Source organism: Bos javanicus, chromosome 1, assembly GCF_032452875.1.
Source record: "Bos javanicus breed banteng chromosome 1, ARS-OSU_banteng_1.0, whole genome shotgun sequence".
NCBI classification, from domain to species: Eukaryota; Metazoa; Chordata; class Mammalia; order Artiodactyla; family Bovidae; genus Bos; species Bos javanicus.
In genome coordinates this window covers 73,334,429-73,350,401 of record NC_083868.1, presented here as the reverse complement: position 1 = coordinate 73,350,401, position 15,973 = coordinate 73,334,429, and the positions used below count along the sequence as shown (strand labels likewise).

Below are 15,973 nucleotides of genomic sequence, written 5' to 3'. Positions count from 1 at the left end.
CCTAAAATGTCGATGTTCACTCTTGCCATCTCCTGTTTAACCACTTGCAATTTACCTTGATTCATGGACCTAACATTCCAGGTTCCTGTGCAATATTGTTCCTTTATAGCACTGGACTTTACTTCCATCACCAGTCACATCCACAACTGGACGTTGTTTTTGCCTTGGCTCCGTCTCTTCAATTCTTTCTGGAGCTATTTCTCCACTCTTCTCCAGTAGCATACTGGGTACCTACTGACCTGGGGAGTTCATCTTTCAGTATCGTATCTTTTTGCCTTTTCATACTGTTCATGGGGTTCTCAAGGCAAGAATACCAAAGTGTTTTGCCATTCTCTCTCCAGTGGAGCACGTTTTGTCAGTAAGACTATAAACTGCCAAATTCTCCAGAGTCCAGTAATACAATGTTTATAAAAATTCAGATTCTAGATATCCTTGCCATCCTTTGACCAAGAAATTCTACTACTGACGTTAACTTCTAAATATGTCTTTCTTAATGAAGTCTGCAAGAATCTGCAAATACAGCACTGTTTATAATAGCAAAACAGTGGAAACAACCTAAATATCCATTAAAGGAATTAGTTAAAATACAGAAAAGTTAATGAAATAAAGCTCTTCCATAAAGTTCATATAAGTTTTATATCCAAACCTGTCAATAACATCAAGAAAAGAAAACTAGGTCTGATTTCACTCATGCAACCAAAAGCAAAAATTCCGAAGAAAATCTTAATAAACTAAATTGAGCAGATATAAAAAAAGAATGCATCATGACCAAATTGGTGTTATTCTACAAATGCAGTACTGGTTCAACATCTGAATATCAGTCAACTGTAATTCACCACATTCTCCTGGGAGAAACACTATGTGATCATTTCAACAGCTGTAGAATAAGTGTTAGATAAAACTAAATATTTATGTTACCAACACCATAGAAGTAAGCTTCCTCAACCTGGTAAAATGTATATACCAGAAACCTACAGCCCATAATATATCCAATGGTGAAATACTAGAAATGCTCCCCATAGAGATAAGGACATTACTATCACACCAACATTCATGTTGTTAACAGACATGAAAAATATACAGAAGACATAAGGATTAAAATGTGATAAAAAAAAAAGTCACTATTTATAGATAAGTGTCTAAAACAAAATCCAAGAGAATCTAAAAATCCAAGAACAAAGTCTGACAAAGCTGATAGATGTGAGATGAATGTCCAAATAAATGCACTGATTCACCAGCATAAAAGGATCACACAATGTAATTTTAAACAGATACGTATCAGAGGAACAAACCCTGTTAATACTACAGGAATAAATCTAATAAAAACTTGTATAAAAACCTTTAGAAAAAAAGATAATTCTGAAGAAGTAAGAGAGAGCCTCCCCCTCAATTTTTGATAAACCCAGTGTAATTCTAATAAAAAATCCAAAAGGGCTTTTCCTGGTACTTGACAAACTACACTTAGAATTTATATGGAGGAGGAAAAGCTCAGGAATAGCCAAAAAGATCATGATAAACAACAATGTGAGGTAAGGCTACGGCTCCTACCCATCCGTGTATCAAAATTACTTATAAAGTCACGTGACATTTTTGTACCCATTAAGACAAATGTTGGCAATGATGTGGAACAAAAGCTCTCATACAGTGGTACAAACACTTTGAAAAACAACTGGGACTTTAGAAACGTGAAGAGGGCATGCTCAAAATTATACTAGAACACACTAGAAGAAAGAAACACAATCAGTTTAGTCTCTTCCCCCAGTAACATAAGAGCAACGGAGGGGGATAAATCTTAAGCCCTAGCAATCACCCAGCACTCTCATCTGTGTAAGAATAATGTATCATCTTCCCCTACTATCTTATTAACCACTGCTATCCCAGATCCTATCATTTTTCAGACAACCAGTAATAACTGATGTGCTTAAGCCTTACCTGAAGAACCTGGTCAATAGAGTCAACTGGATGCAACATGATGAATAATATGAAAGCATACAACATAATCACAGATACAACAAAAAAATCTGGAAAAGAAAGGAAAACAATTAAATTAGGGAGTTCAAGTAAAAAGGCATATATTAACAACTGGTATAGTGTCAATCCTAAATTTGACTTGAATACTTCTATTTAGGTGGATTCAGAGAAGGCAATGGCACCCCACTCCAGTACTCTTGCCTGGAAAATCCCATGGATGGAGGAGCCTGGTAGGCTGCAGTTCATGGGGTCGCTAAGAGTCGGACACGACTGAGCGACTTCACTTTCACTTTTCACTTTCATGCACTGGAGAAGGAAATGGCAACCAACTCCAGTGTTCTTGCCTGGAGAATCCCAGGGATGGGGGAGCCTGGTGGGCTGCTGTCTATGGGGTCGCACAGAGTTGGACATGACTGAAGTGACTTAGCATAGCATAGCATAGCATTTAGGTGGATGAAGTATATAAAATGTGTGCTATATGATATTTCCTAGAATATGATAGATCATACAGGCCCAAAGGATTTATTTATGTAATGTGAAAATAATCAGCATTTATAAAAAAAACAAGGGATGGACCTTTATGGACATGTATTTGTACTTATCACAGATAGCCGCTTTATAAGATAATCAAGCCAATCTATAATTCACAAACAGGAGACCAGACTGTTTACGGCAAAATGAGATTATCATTTAAAACTATATGCAAAGACAATTATTGTTGATTGTAAAAATGCTGATAGCATTTATCATCAGTATTAGTTATAATCCTAAATAGAAGCATTCTAAGTTGAATGTAAGTATATTTCTATATCTATACTTACATTTCTATACTCTATACTTAAGTGAATCCCACTTTTTCATTAATCTCCTCCATGAAACTATTTCCACAGAAAACACTAGCCAAAACCTAGGAATTGCTTGATCTGCTACTTTAAGGGTGGGCTAACCCTGTGGCTTGCTGTTGTAGGCAGAGACGGTAAATTCCATCCATCAGCACTCTGTATCACTTTCCTAACTCAAAAACAAAAAACTCTCTGCTCGTGACGCTTTTGTTAACTGTACATACATACTTTCACATGCACATAAAAGCACACCCTTATATAACAAGCTATGAGGGGGGCTCAGAGATAATCTCAATTATATTGATAGATTCCAACTTTTTCCTCTGTTTTTCCTTGGTCTGGAATATTTATTTCTAAGCTCCTATTTGAAGTCAGCTTCAAACTCAAACTTTACTATGACCACATATAATCAAAACCTTATTGTGAAGCCTTCAGATTGAGTAAAGAAGTTTAATATCCTATTTACAGACTGTAAATGGGGGGGGGGGGTTCAATATTTCTAAATGTGGGAGACATTTGTAAATATGAAATTTGTTACTATGTCAGTTGAAAACTATAGGCCAACTGTTATTCTATAGAAACAATACTGTTTTATATATATATTTGTTGCTGTATATATATTAATATACATTTATTGTTCTAGCAGCTTAGGCTGAAAGTTGTGTTACCAATCATGCCATAAGTGAGGAATCTTTTCACTACAAGCCTCTGACCAACAGGGTGAAAAATTTGGAACCCATTTAAGATAAAAGAAGGAATTTTTTCTAGATTTTTTTTTTTACACCAAACTTCTACTAAATTGCAAACAGGAAATACAACATTCTATTCAATAAATGTAGCAACAAAAGTAATACATGTTACACAGCCATTCAAATATTTATATAGTTAGTTAAAGAAAAAGTGTTTGGAAAGTTGCGAGCTGGGAGTACATGAACATACACAAAAACACACAAAGACTAAATCAGAAAGAGGACTGGGGGAAAAAAAGGTCCAAATATAAATGCCATAGAGAGACACAGACAGAAAATGTTTTGTTTCAATGAAGTAACAACCTATATTGAATGTTTTCCAAATCCTACTGCATTTTTACAATGATAAGCAAAAACAGATTTTCAATCTAGTTCTCACACATTACCAGGAGAAAAAAAAATTTTTTTTTACTCAAGCTGAAAAACTTCTTACATCTACCTCAACAATATTCTCAAATTCTCATCTGTCTTTCTCCTATAACCACTACCTTTGATCACACCTCTAAAAATCTGCCAAGATTTCCATCTGAAGGAGAAAATAAATAATTGAATCCTTCCTTTGTTTAGCCAGGGGAGAAAAAGAGGCACTGTTCAAAGGAATTTGACAAGGGTGGTAGATGGCTGGCAGATCTGTATAACAACAAAAATGGAAAAATGAATAAGAATTTCAACCAAGAATGGAAAAATCAGGTGTTCATTTTGTAGAGGTAGGAGTTTCTAGGAGACTGTGCTCTCAGCTCCTGGAATCTTCTGGCACAGTCAGTGATTCCTTAGTAAATCCTACAAAGTGCAATGAATACTCTTCACCAGAAGACAGCTATCAAACTCTGTATTGGTGGTGATCGGAGGCTGAGAGAATATTCCACAAGTTAAAGGTTTAGATTCTGTTTCAGATACTGCCACAAGGCTATGTGAACATCAGCAAGTCATTCATAGTTAAATTTTCAGCTATAAAATGGGGATATGGTGAGGCTCCTATAGGAAAGGGTAGATTTATTATTCGTATGTCCCGGCCTTGGCGTCACAGAATTGTTCTTAATACCAGTTCCTTTTTTTGGAATATGGCATCAAAATAAGGCACCATAAAGGATTTCCTTCATATTTACCTTAGTAAGTAACTCAAAAACAAAAACCTATTTAGAGTAAATAGATCCAAAATACTTGTCTATGGCTCTGACATATACCTCTTGCTCCTTCTTCAAAAATACCAATCAGGATTGTCTGACCTACAGCCACAAACTTCAAGTCTTTTTATTCCTAATCCTTCCTTCCTTACCCAGTTACTTGTCTTTACAAGGTCACCTTATCCTTCAGAGCCTCTAGGTATCTGCTCCAAGCAATTCAGGCAAGGAAAAAACACACAGGCCTGAACAGGAGAGACACTGGCAAGTCAGTAATAATGCCTTCAAAAACTGAAAAAGAACCTGGATTTCACAAACAGTAAATTATAGGGATCCAATTTTTTAAAGTGTAGCAAAAATTGAAGCCAGATCCCAAGAAATCACATCTAGTTAAGAGAGATTGTTAGAACTACATCTGTGTCATCACGGTCCTTGAAATGACAGCATAGTCAAGCACGAAAATATAACTAGGCTGAACTAACATCAAAAATAGGTAACCAGACTGAAATTAGGTTTTACTTAGAATCAAACTGAACCACTACAAGTGAGCAAAACACTCTATAAAGCCTTACATGCCTAAGATTGAGGTTAATTCTTGAAAAAAAACCACCTCAAGATAGACTGAATATATTATACTGTTTAGATATCTAGAACAGCAAGTAGCAGGCCCCATTGAAGACCTGTTTTCTGTACTCTAGAAAAGGAAAGGCTAATGTCCACTCTAGGAAAGCCTTAACCTTTCCCTTACTCTTCTCCATCTATATTTACACTTTACATTGTATATCACTTTATAGAGTAATACTTTTCTGTGATTTCTTACTTTCTTCTCTACTTTTCTTTCTTTACTTACCAGTATCAACTACATTCCAAGATCAGGGGACTTCAATCACAGACAGACAGACAAGATGTGAAAATCAGCAGAGTATGTATTAATATATATTGACTTTCCTGTTTCTATTATATTTTCCAGGAGGCATGTTTTATGACAGTATGCACTTCCATAACTACTGACAGAAACGCACAAGCTGGTAACAGTAAGGACAAAGGTTTTGTGTCTATATTTCTACTAAAATATCATTTTTAACATACATTTAAAAAAAAAGTATGGCCATCAACAATTGAGTTTATTTAAATCAATTTGAAGTTAAATGGGAATACAAAAATATTTAAGCCTTTAATTTTTTTTGAAATTTCCCATAATAATATAAAAGATGCATTTGAAAATAGGCATCTAATTTCTAATAGGGTGGACTTACTTAGATCTCTAAAATGAACTTTCCTGGTGTGACTGTCTTGCTTATTACCAACTAGTTTTGCTCTTTGATAGATGTTTTAGCTGCCCTTGGGCATGCTCAGTATTTCCTTGAAATTTTAAGATCAGATCAGATCAGATCAGTCGCTCAGTCATGTCCGACTCTGTGCGACCCCATGAATCGCAGCACGCCAGGCCTCCCTGTCCACACCAACTCCCAGAGTTCACTGAGACTCACGTCCATCGAGTCAGTGATGCCATCCAGCCATCTCATCCTCTGTCCCCTTCTCCTCCTGCCCCCAATCCCTCCCAGCATCAGAGTCTTTTATAATGAGTCAACTCTTTGCATGAGGTGGCCAAAGTACTGGAGTTTCAGCTTTAGCATCATTCCTTCCAAAGAAATCCCAGGGCTGATCTCCTTCAGAATGGACTGGTTGGATCTCCTTGCAGTCCAAGGGACTCTCAAGAGTCTTCTCCAATATCACAGTTCAAAGGCATCAATTCTTCGGCGCTCAGCCTTCTTCACAGTCCAACTCTCACATCCATACATGACCACAGGAAAAACCATAGCCTTGACTAGATAGACCTTTGTTGGCAAAGTAATGTCTCTGCTTTCGAATATGCTATCTAGGTTGGTCATAACTTTCCTTCCAAGGAGTAAGCGTCTTTTAATTTCATGGCTACAGTCACCATCTGCAGTGATTTTGGAGCCCAGAAAAATAAAGTCTGACACTGTTTCCACTGTTTCCCCATCTATTTCCCATGAAGTGATGGGACCGGATGCCATGATCTTCGTTTTCTGAATGTTGAGCTTTAAGCCAACTTTTTCACTCTCCACTTTCACTTTCATCAAGAGGCTTTTTAGTTCCTGTTCACTTTCTGCCATAATTTTAAGATACCCAACTAAATATAAAATATATCAACCTTAAGTTTGACAAATTCATCTTATAACAATGTAACTTTAGTTATGAAGTTCTCTTAAAAAGTACAATGATAAACCTTCTATGCAAGGCCTTTTGTCCCCAGTGGTTTTAATATGATTTTCAGTAATACAGTCTTCATTTGTTAGATAAGAAATATCAGGTCATTTTTCAAGGAAAAAAGTAAAAACAAATTTCAATTATTATTGGCATTTAAATTTTTGAACAGTCTTACCTGCTTAAAATATAAAGTAATAAACCTGCCCTAAGAACCAGAGGGTAGAAGTAAAAACTAAATAAGACAACATATGTGAATATGCTTTGTAAACGCTATATGAGACGGAGATGTGCACAGTAATCCCTCCTATGAGACACCAAAAGCTGCGACCCAACCCTGTGCCAACCAGAACACTGGGACTTCCTTACAGCAAGAGAATAATCACTATTCACCCCAAGATACTGCAAAAGTCTAAAATCCTATATGAAAAAAAAAAATTAACGTTGTTTGATATATTAATTACTGCAGTTTCAATTTCTTAAAACCAGCAACTTACATAAGGTGAATAATTCCACCCCCCCCAAAACCCTAACTGTGATCAATCAAAATGCTGTCTTTTACAGCCACAGGCAAACAAGTTTTCATAGGCACAAGCCTCCATTCTACTGGCCCCTTCTGCGGCAGATGTAAAGGTGACAGAAATGGAGAACTCCAGGTGAATACTGGCTCAAACGGTGTCAAAAATGAGAAAAGCTGGTACTGTGCAGACCACCCAGATGGAAAGTATAATATCCACTGTTCCAAGTGAGGAGCCTCTGTTCTTGCTTCTAATTCTAACTTTCCAATGGGCTGTAAAAATAAAAGTTGGAGCCAGAGGAATAGGATGTGAAAACCAGGAATGTTTAGAACTGCTGACTTTAATTTTAAACCTAGGGTGGCAGCTATCACGAGAATAAAACAAGACCGTAAACATCTAAATCACTAGGTTCATACTATTTGTGAAGATCTATTTATTTTGAAAGGACAGCTTTAACTCTACTCCTGCATTACTTTTGAAGAAGGGAAGCAAGATGGAAATCACAGTAAATGCCAGACTTACAATTCTTGTAGCAAGGTTGCCTGAAGGGTTTTCCTTTTGAAAAGGCAATTGCCACTATGAGGTACTGAAAACTGGAGATAAAAAATACTGTGGTATTTTCATAATTTTCTATGTTATGTTTATCAGGATTGGTTTCATCATCCACATGCGAAGAATTCCCATCTAGGCTTTCTGTTGTATTAAAAGCACTACAACACACAAAAAAACCCTTGTATTAGTAAACACAGTATCTATGTCCCAAAGGAAACCAATTTTTCTTTCTAGTCACATTCCAGTCAATTTAAAAAAATTAGAAGAAAGAAACTTCATTAATTAATAAGCCCCTCTTATTTTTAATAAACCCTTTCCCCACTCTTTTAATTTGCGGAGTACTTCTAGCACGGGGCTTCCCCAGTGGCGCTAGTGGTGAAGAATCCACCAGCCACTGCAGAAGCAGGTTTGATCCCTGGGTTTGGAAGATCCTCTTGAGGATAAAGTGGCAACCCACTCCAATATTCTTGCCTGGAGAATTTATGGACAGAGAGCTTGGCAGGCTACAGTCCACAGGGTCCCAAAGAGTCGGACACAACTGAGTGACTGACCATGCACTTTCAGCATAGTAAAGGTAAAGAGACTTTATGTTTATCTATGTGTAATTAATTTTAAAAATGTTATAATTTGTGAACTGGAAAACATTCAGCTCATAAACAAATAAAAGATCCCCTTAATACTTTTACTCAAATTTTTTAAGTTTCAAAATGTCATTTCCCAAAGTGAGGACAGAGAAGTTAGACACATAAATACTCTGAGTTTAGAAGAGACCCTAGTAATTAATTTCACTTTTCTCATTTTACACATAAGGAAAGCAAGGCTCAGTAGCAACTTAAGAAACTGGTCCATTTGGGTCATGATTATTAGGACCTGGCCTGACCATCTTCCTACAGATAAAGTCAAATGCAATTCAAATAATTTAAATGTATAATCAAGCTGCATGCAATTTTTACATAAATTTAAACATATTTTTACATGCATATACATTGCTGTTGTTGTTCAGTCGTTCTAAGTCATGTCTGACTCTTTGCAACCCCATACACTCTACACATTTTTTTTTTAATGGATTGACCAACTTACTATGAATATGGATGTGACTCTTTATACCAAGTCTGTTGCTTGACCCAAAAGAAACCCAAAGACTGAAATCCAATAGAAATGATAATCTGAGACAAAACGGAGAAGAGAAGGGCTCCAGATATAAGACCTGAAGGTGGTCTTTGTGCCACAAGTTCCTTCCAGGCTGGATTTAAACTCACTACATTGAGAAGAAAGAGAGGAAAGGTTTGTATCTAAATTAATTTGTCATTATAAAACACATAATCAGATTCATTTAGGAACTTAGAAAAACTATTTTTCTCTAACAAATCTTTAACATGAAAAATCTCCAAAAACCAAGCCAGATGCCATACATGTTTAAGTAATCTGTAAAAGTGAACAATTTAAGCTTTTTCAAGAAATGGCTCAGGAGTACTTTTTACTCTACTAAAATTCAAAGGAAACACTAGTACAAGTAAAAAGCATACTAAATAGAAGCACATATCATCACCACTCTTATATGTTTAACTAAGAATTTATTTCTGAATCTTTAATTGTAAAGCTACAGTTAAAATAATACATATTTCTTCCTCTTAAGGAGACATTAACAAAGGTTTGGAACTATATAAACATAACAATAACATTAAAAAAAGACTTTGATCACTTATTAAGGTGGTGGCTGCCAAGTTTCTCCACCGTAATATTTCTATTTTTCTCTTTGCAATTAATAAGTAATTTGTAGAAAGATGCAAAGACTGTGTAAAATATCCTGTTTCTTATTGACTTCCATTCACTAGTTTTAGCATTCACTAAAGACTGTCAAATTCAGTGGTTCACAACCAAAGTAAGTATGACCCCTAGAGAACATTCCACAATGTCTGGAGATATTTTTGGATGTCACAAATGGGAGAGTGCTACTGGCATCGAGTGAGTAGAGGTCAGAGATACTGGTAAGCAGCCTGAAACACAAAATAGTACCCCCACAACGAAAAATTATTCTAAAATGTCAATAAGACCAGGGTCTTTCCACTGCATAAGCCAATCATTCCTTCTATATTGTTAGTTAGCATTTTACTATAAGGAAGAGCTTTCCCTTCTCTCACAATTACTTATTTATTTCCAGTATATGGACTTGTGAATTTTCATACCGTTAAACAGACCATATCTCATTACCATCATTATTTATTTTGATGTTAATATCACCAATACTGAAACAAAACCAACACCTTGTCTCCTTATATGATGTACTCAGGAGGACACAGCATCACTTCTTTGATATTCCTGCCAAGAATGCATAGCCTGAGTCTAACGAGAATGCATCAGACAAACCCATATAACTGATTATCTTCTTTCAAAAATGTCAACATCAAGAAGTCCCCCCCGACAAAAGGCTGAACGTAGTATTCTGAATTAAAGATGATAAAATAGATATGATAACTAAATGAAGTTTGTGAGCTTGGACTAGATCCCGGGCCAAGAGACTAGGGGGGGAAATGGGTATAAGGGTTATTTTTGGAACACATGACAAGACTTGAACACAGGTATGAGTTAGGTAATATTGTATCAATGTTAAATTTCTTGGTCTTTATAACGGTGTTTAGCTGGATAAGAGAATGAGTTTGGGGCAATATATACTAAAGCATTCAGTGGCAAAAGGGCATGATAATGTGAACATATTCTCAAATATTTCAGAAAAAAATGGAGAAAGAATAAAAAAAAATGTGGCAAAATATAAACAATCAGAAATAAAAGAACCTTACATAGAAAACGGAAAGATGTGCACTGTGTTATAATTGTTCATGTAAATTTACCAAAGTTTAATAAGCCACATCAGAATTTCCTATGCTTTAAAAACAGTAATAAAACAAAATACTTACTTGTAAATACTACTACCAAAATGATTGCCAGATCAATGAAGAGAAACTGGAAGTCTCCCAGGTTACTTAAGATCTACAGAAGGGATTTTTTTTTTTAAATAGTTAGAGTTCAGGAACTATTCTTATAGTACCATTTTTATACTATTTTCCCCCTGATTTTATTAGCTTTTTCCTCCTTGGTTTTAATTTTTCCCCCCAATAATGACAACTTCAAAATAACACTTGGCCTGCTTAAAAATTAAACACATTTGCTTTTAAATTAGTGAAATAGAACATATTTACAATTTAATATATTAGTATAAAAGGTAGCTTCTGAAAATCCATTCAATAAAAACCTTTAAAAAGTTTTTTGGCAAAAAGAAAGCACAGACTTCTACCCATTCAACATTCTTGAAAATTAGTATCTTGAAGCTTTCTTAATATCCAACACCATCCCTCCTGATATTTTCCACATATGGTAAAAAGGGATAGTTTCACAAAGACTCCTGGGCATCTCACCAATGTTCACTCAGAGAAAAATCTAAAGTGAGATCACTTCAACCACAAAATCCATGGCGTACCTAGGGACATCACTTGTTTACACAAGTCCTAAAAGTACAGCTGAAACATCTTCTCTCATTCTGGCCTTTTCTTATAAATGTATAGCAAAGTTAACTGCAATTCTAAAATATGTCACAGCTTGACATTTTGAAGAGTTCTGAAAAAAAAAATGTCCAATCTGTGCTAAAGGCAAAAAACTGGCCTTAAAGAAAATGTTGTTCCAGATTAACAAGATTTTCAATTTGCTACTCAAAATTCAGTAAACTGTAGGAAAATTTATAGGTGCTAAGTTATTTAAGTTTCATAATTAATGAATATATTCAAATTGAAACATATATGCCCAATATTTTTAATTTAAATGTCTTAACACTAAGTACCATCTCTGTTGGCAATGTCAGTACTCACAGAATACAGCAGAGTAACACTGAAGTACTGTATAATGCTGTACAAAGCCATAAATTTAAACACACAGAAGGAAGTCATTAAAGCTGCACGGCCTTCCCTGTGAAAACAAATGTTGGCATGTGAATAGAAGTATTCTAAATGCCTCCTCCAAACCACAATTATATCTTGAGAGATAAATCAACATTCAAGTTACAACAATGCACTTTTTGCCAAAAAGAACTAAGCCAAAGCAGAACTGGAAGAAATGAGGAGTAGCAATCAATCTGTTGCTAAAGCATTACAGATCAAGTACACTAACACACCGTTAAAACAAATTCATATTATTTTCTATGACCTTTTTTTCTGTATTAATAGAGCAAGATTTCTAATGTATACTACCTGATAAGGTTTGGCACACAGGAAATACTAGGAGTTTTGGAGGTAAAGGGAGATGCCACTGAAGCCTCGAGCTCTGATAAGGAAATGCCTCCATGTGCCCTCTTCAGAGCCTAATGGATTAAAGAAGAAGATTCTTTTGAGTCCTGGGTACTTGACTTAGCCAGAGAAAGAACTGTAAATCACAAAGTCTATACTTACACCACAATCATTTGCACCGTCACCGCACATCCCAACATAGTAACTAAGAAACAAAAATTACGTTAAGATTTTTATTAATTTCTTAAAATACACAACTTTTAATTTCCGATTTCCTCCAGTATGGTACTAGGAAGAGTTAACAAACTAAGATTCCCCTAGTGCTAACTAATGAATCTTTTCATTATAATGACCACAGGCATGTTACTCTGCAAATAGCACCAGCCTACAATTCAAATGACTTGGGTCACTGTTCTATTTCTATCACATGGACATCTCAATTGCCTAATCTTTAGCACAAAGGACTCAGGCCAGCCTAGTCTTTAGTACTTACTTTTAAGGCTATCAGTAAAGATTTCTCCTTTGAAAACTTGAAAACATCATTATTTACTAAAACTGCAACATGACTTCTATCAAGCTGAGTAAATGAACTCTACCTCATGGATATCACCTAGAAGAGGAATGGTAGATATGTACTTTAAATAAATAAGCACTTGTTGGTTGCTTAGTCACTAAGTCATGTCCAACTCTTCTGGGACCCCATGGACTATAGCCCACCAGGCTCTTCTGTCCATGGAATTGTCCAAGAGAGAATACTAGAGTGGGTTGCCATTTCCTCCTCCAGGGGATCTTCCCGACCCAGGGAGAGAACCTCGGTCTTCTGCTTTGGAGGCAGATTCTTTACCACTGAGCCACCAGGAAGTCTCTTTTAAAGAGGTTTACCTGTCTTAGAGTTGACACATTTATATACATGAAATATTAGTTACTTTTCTAGTTTTGAAAACAAAACTACAATTCATAAATATTAAAAAACAAAAACAGGAAAATCCCTGGAAGTTCTGTGATTAGGATTCAGAGCTTCCACTGCAGGGAACACGGGTTGGATCCCCAGTCGCGGAACTAAGATCTTGCATGCCGTGCAGTGTGGCCAACAAAACAAAACAAAAACAAGACCCACCAATACTTACTCTACATTTTGCAATGCTTCTACTAACTGGGTCTTCTGATCAGGTGCCATACGAGCAAACACAGTGCCATGCAGCATCAACTGGAAAAAACATGAATTTCTTTAACATACTGTTTGCCATATATTCATATGAAAACATACATACCCAAATCACTAACCTTAGGAACAAGGTCTTGAAAATGCTCCAGAATCACTGAAAATGATTTTCCATTCATTGCAAAGTGATAACGAGTCACCTGAAGATCCTCTAAGTTATCATGGACCAATTTAATTGGAATAGCCTGTGTATAAGATATCCAGAACAGTATTCAGGCAGCCAGATCAAGTAAAAGAATCCTATTTTGAATATATTTGACCCAAAACTAAATTTCTGCATTTGATGTTTTACATAAAATGCTGTGTTAAACATTTATTGAATGGTAAAGAAAATTCAATTTTAAGATAATCCATCTATATTGTTTGTTTAAAGAATAACACTTATGGAAGTCTAAATATCAGCTTCAATTTGAAATGATCCATGAGCCAAATATCATGGACCATCTGCACCATTTACTACTACTTTTAAAATAAGATAAATACTTGGGATTCTTATAGTATAAAACTGTGCTTTTCAACTTTGGCTACAAACATCAAAATTTAAACACTGAGATACTCCATCTGGCCCCATTCTAGTGAATCCAAGTCTCTGAGGAGAGGGCTCAGGCTTCTGTTTTTGTTAATTTTTTGTTTTGTTGAGTTTTAATGCGCCACTTTTTATTATTTCAGAATAAATTAAAACAAGCAAGCTTCAAAAAAGAAAACTCTACTTGACATTACCTCCGGGTCAATTGCTGATGAATCATTACCCTGTGTTATGGTGTCTGCATAATGCCAATTTATCTTGGCAACTTTCCCATCCTTTGGAGGTAATGCTTCAGCAATAATAACTTTATCCTGAGGTAGTATCATTCCACAGTCTCTGGCTACAGAGACGGCAGTCAACATGTTGTCACCTAATTTTCAAAACATTGAAAATACATTAACATTAAAATGAAAATATAAATGTATTAAACAAGTATTTACTGAGAATCTACTATAGCCCCCATGAGTGGGCTGGGCAAAATGAAGTTAATGTATAGTCCTTACTCTTGGAATTTAAAAGTTATCTTGGAGTTAAAAGTTAATCAGGACATACATATATCAAAGGAAGCCTCAAATCAAAAGAAGATAGATACTAAATAGTCAGAACATTCTCACCACAACTGTTAAAGTCAAATACATTCTCAACCTTTGTGAGTCATGCACTAGGGGTACCCCTTCAGTGCTTGACACAGTGCTCAATAAGTATTGTTGAAATAACCAAGGAGTGACTGGTAATCTATACAAGAATATGAGCACAACATAAAGAAAAAAGTCAATTACAAAGGCAAGATTACACACACACATACACACACAAAAACAACAAAAACAAAAAAAGGCAAAGTAACAAGTATACAATCTTTATAAAACATAAAGAGGAGCAAGACAGACAACTTCTCAGTCATGAGAGGAAAGTATTAAAGACACTGGTAAAGACAAGATCAAGGAGGAAAATACAAATGTACAGGAGAAGCAGGCAAAGGTTTGGGGAGCCCACTGCTACCAGAACAGAGGTACTACTGTCTCCTCTTCCCTTAATCCTACCCACTGTTTCCAAGCATGTCTTCCTGTGACCTGACAGATCCTCTTGGGACACACCATATTCTGTCATGGCAAGACAGCAAGGACAAGCGATACAGACAGAAAGAGCTTTGAAGCAAAGTCACTAGAACCAAGAATTGCTGGGACGCTAATAAATTTGGTTACTTAAGCTATCTGGTATCAGATGGACCTCAGAGTTTCTAAACATAAAAACATACACAGATCTTCTCTTTAAGTCTCTTACTGAACACATAAACATTATAAAGTGAATGCCTTAAATCTGATTCTTTGCTAAGAAAGAAAACTTTAGAGCTGCCACAATTTCATACAGCTAAGAAATGGTAATTATCTAATATTATCAACAGTGTTAACACCAAGAGAATCCTTTGAATGCAGTAGTCAAGAAAGAAACCAAAAAATGGCTCTTTTCACTATTACACATTCAAACAATAATACATGTACTATTCTATATATAAAAATATAATTCTAACCAATCATTTCCCATGTATCTGGTGGCACAGTTCTAAAAATTACAGACAATCCCAAAATAAGTCAATCATATTCTTAATCCTCAAAAATCTTATATTCTAGTAGAGAAAACAAATCTACAAATAACTAACACAAGCAAAGGAAAATAAATGCTATAAGAAACATGATTAAAGAGAGATAACAAAAAAGAGCACAGCTAAATATTTATAGTATGTCCTTCACTAGTTTATTATACTTATTATAAACACATCTAAAGGATTTCCAAAGTGTATTGTGAAGTTGTCCTCTATCTTAGAAAAGTATTCAGAGCTGAAACAGGGCAATGTAGGATGGAGATACTCTATGATAAATCTAATTACTTGACTTATAAGATAATAATGCAGTATTAGATGGAATTCTATAGTAGCAAGTAGGCTTTTATAATGCATTGATCATTCCTTAAT

The 15,973-nt window shown here is 35.5% G+C and overlaps 1 protein-coding gene across 4 annotated transcripts in view; it reads right to left on the bottom strand.

The window, feature by feature from the left end:
* The window catches only part of ATP13A3 (ATPase 13A3), a 79,008-nt gene that overhangs the window by 14,616 nt on the left and 48,419 nt on the right, over window positions 1-15,973 (bottom strand). For all 4 annotated transcript variants that reach the window (XM_061412484.1, XM_061412512.1, XM_061412503.1 and 1 more), the window contains 10 exons: window positions 14,199-14,374; window positions 13,541-13,663; window positions 13,384-13,463; window positions 12,419-12,461; window positions 12,221-12,330; window positions 11,843-11,939; window positions 10,898-10,970; window positions 9,063-9,240; window positions 7,953-8,140; window positions 1,933-2,021 (listed from right to left, as the gene is read on the bottom strand). In XM_061412484.1, coding sequence (XP_061268468.1) covers window positions 1,933-2,021; window positions 7,953-8,140; window positions 9,063-9,240; window positions 10,898-10,970; window positions 11,843-11,939; window positions 12,221-12,330; window positions 12,419-12,461; window positions 13,384-13,463; window positions 13,541-13,663; window positions 14,199-14,374 — 1,157 coding nt within the window. The remainder of the gene's footprint in view (window positions 1-1,932; window positions 2,022-7,952; window positions 8,141-9,062; window positions 9,241-10,897; window positions 10,971-11,842; window positions 11,940-12,220; window positions 12,331-12,418; window positions 12,462-13,383; window positions 13,464-13,540; window positions 13,664-14,198; window positions 14,375-15,973) is intronic.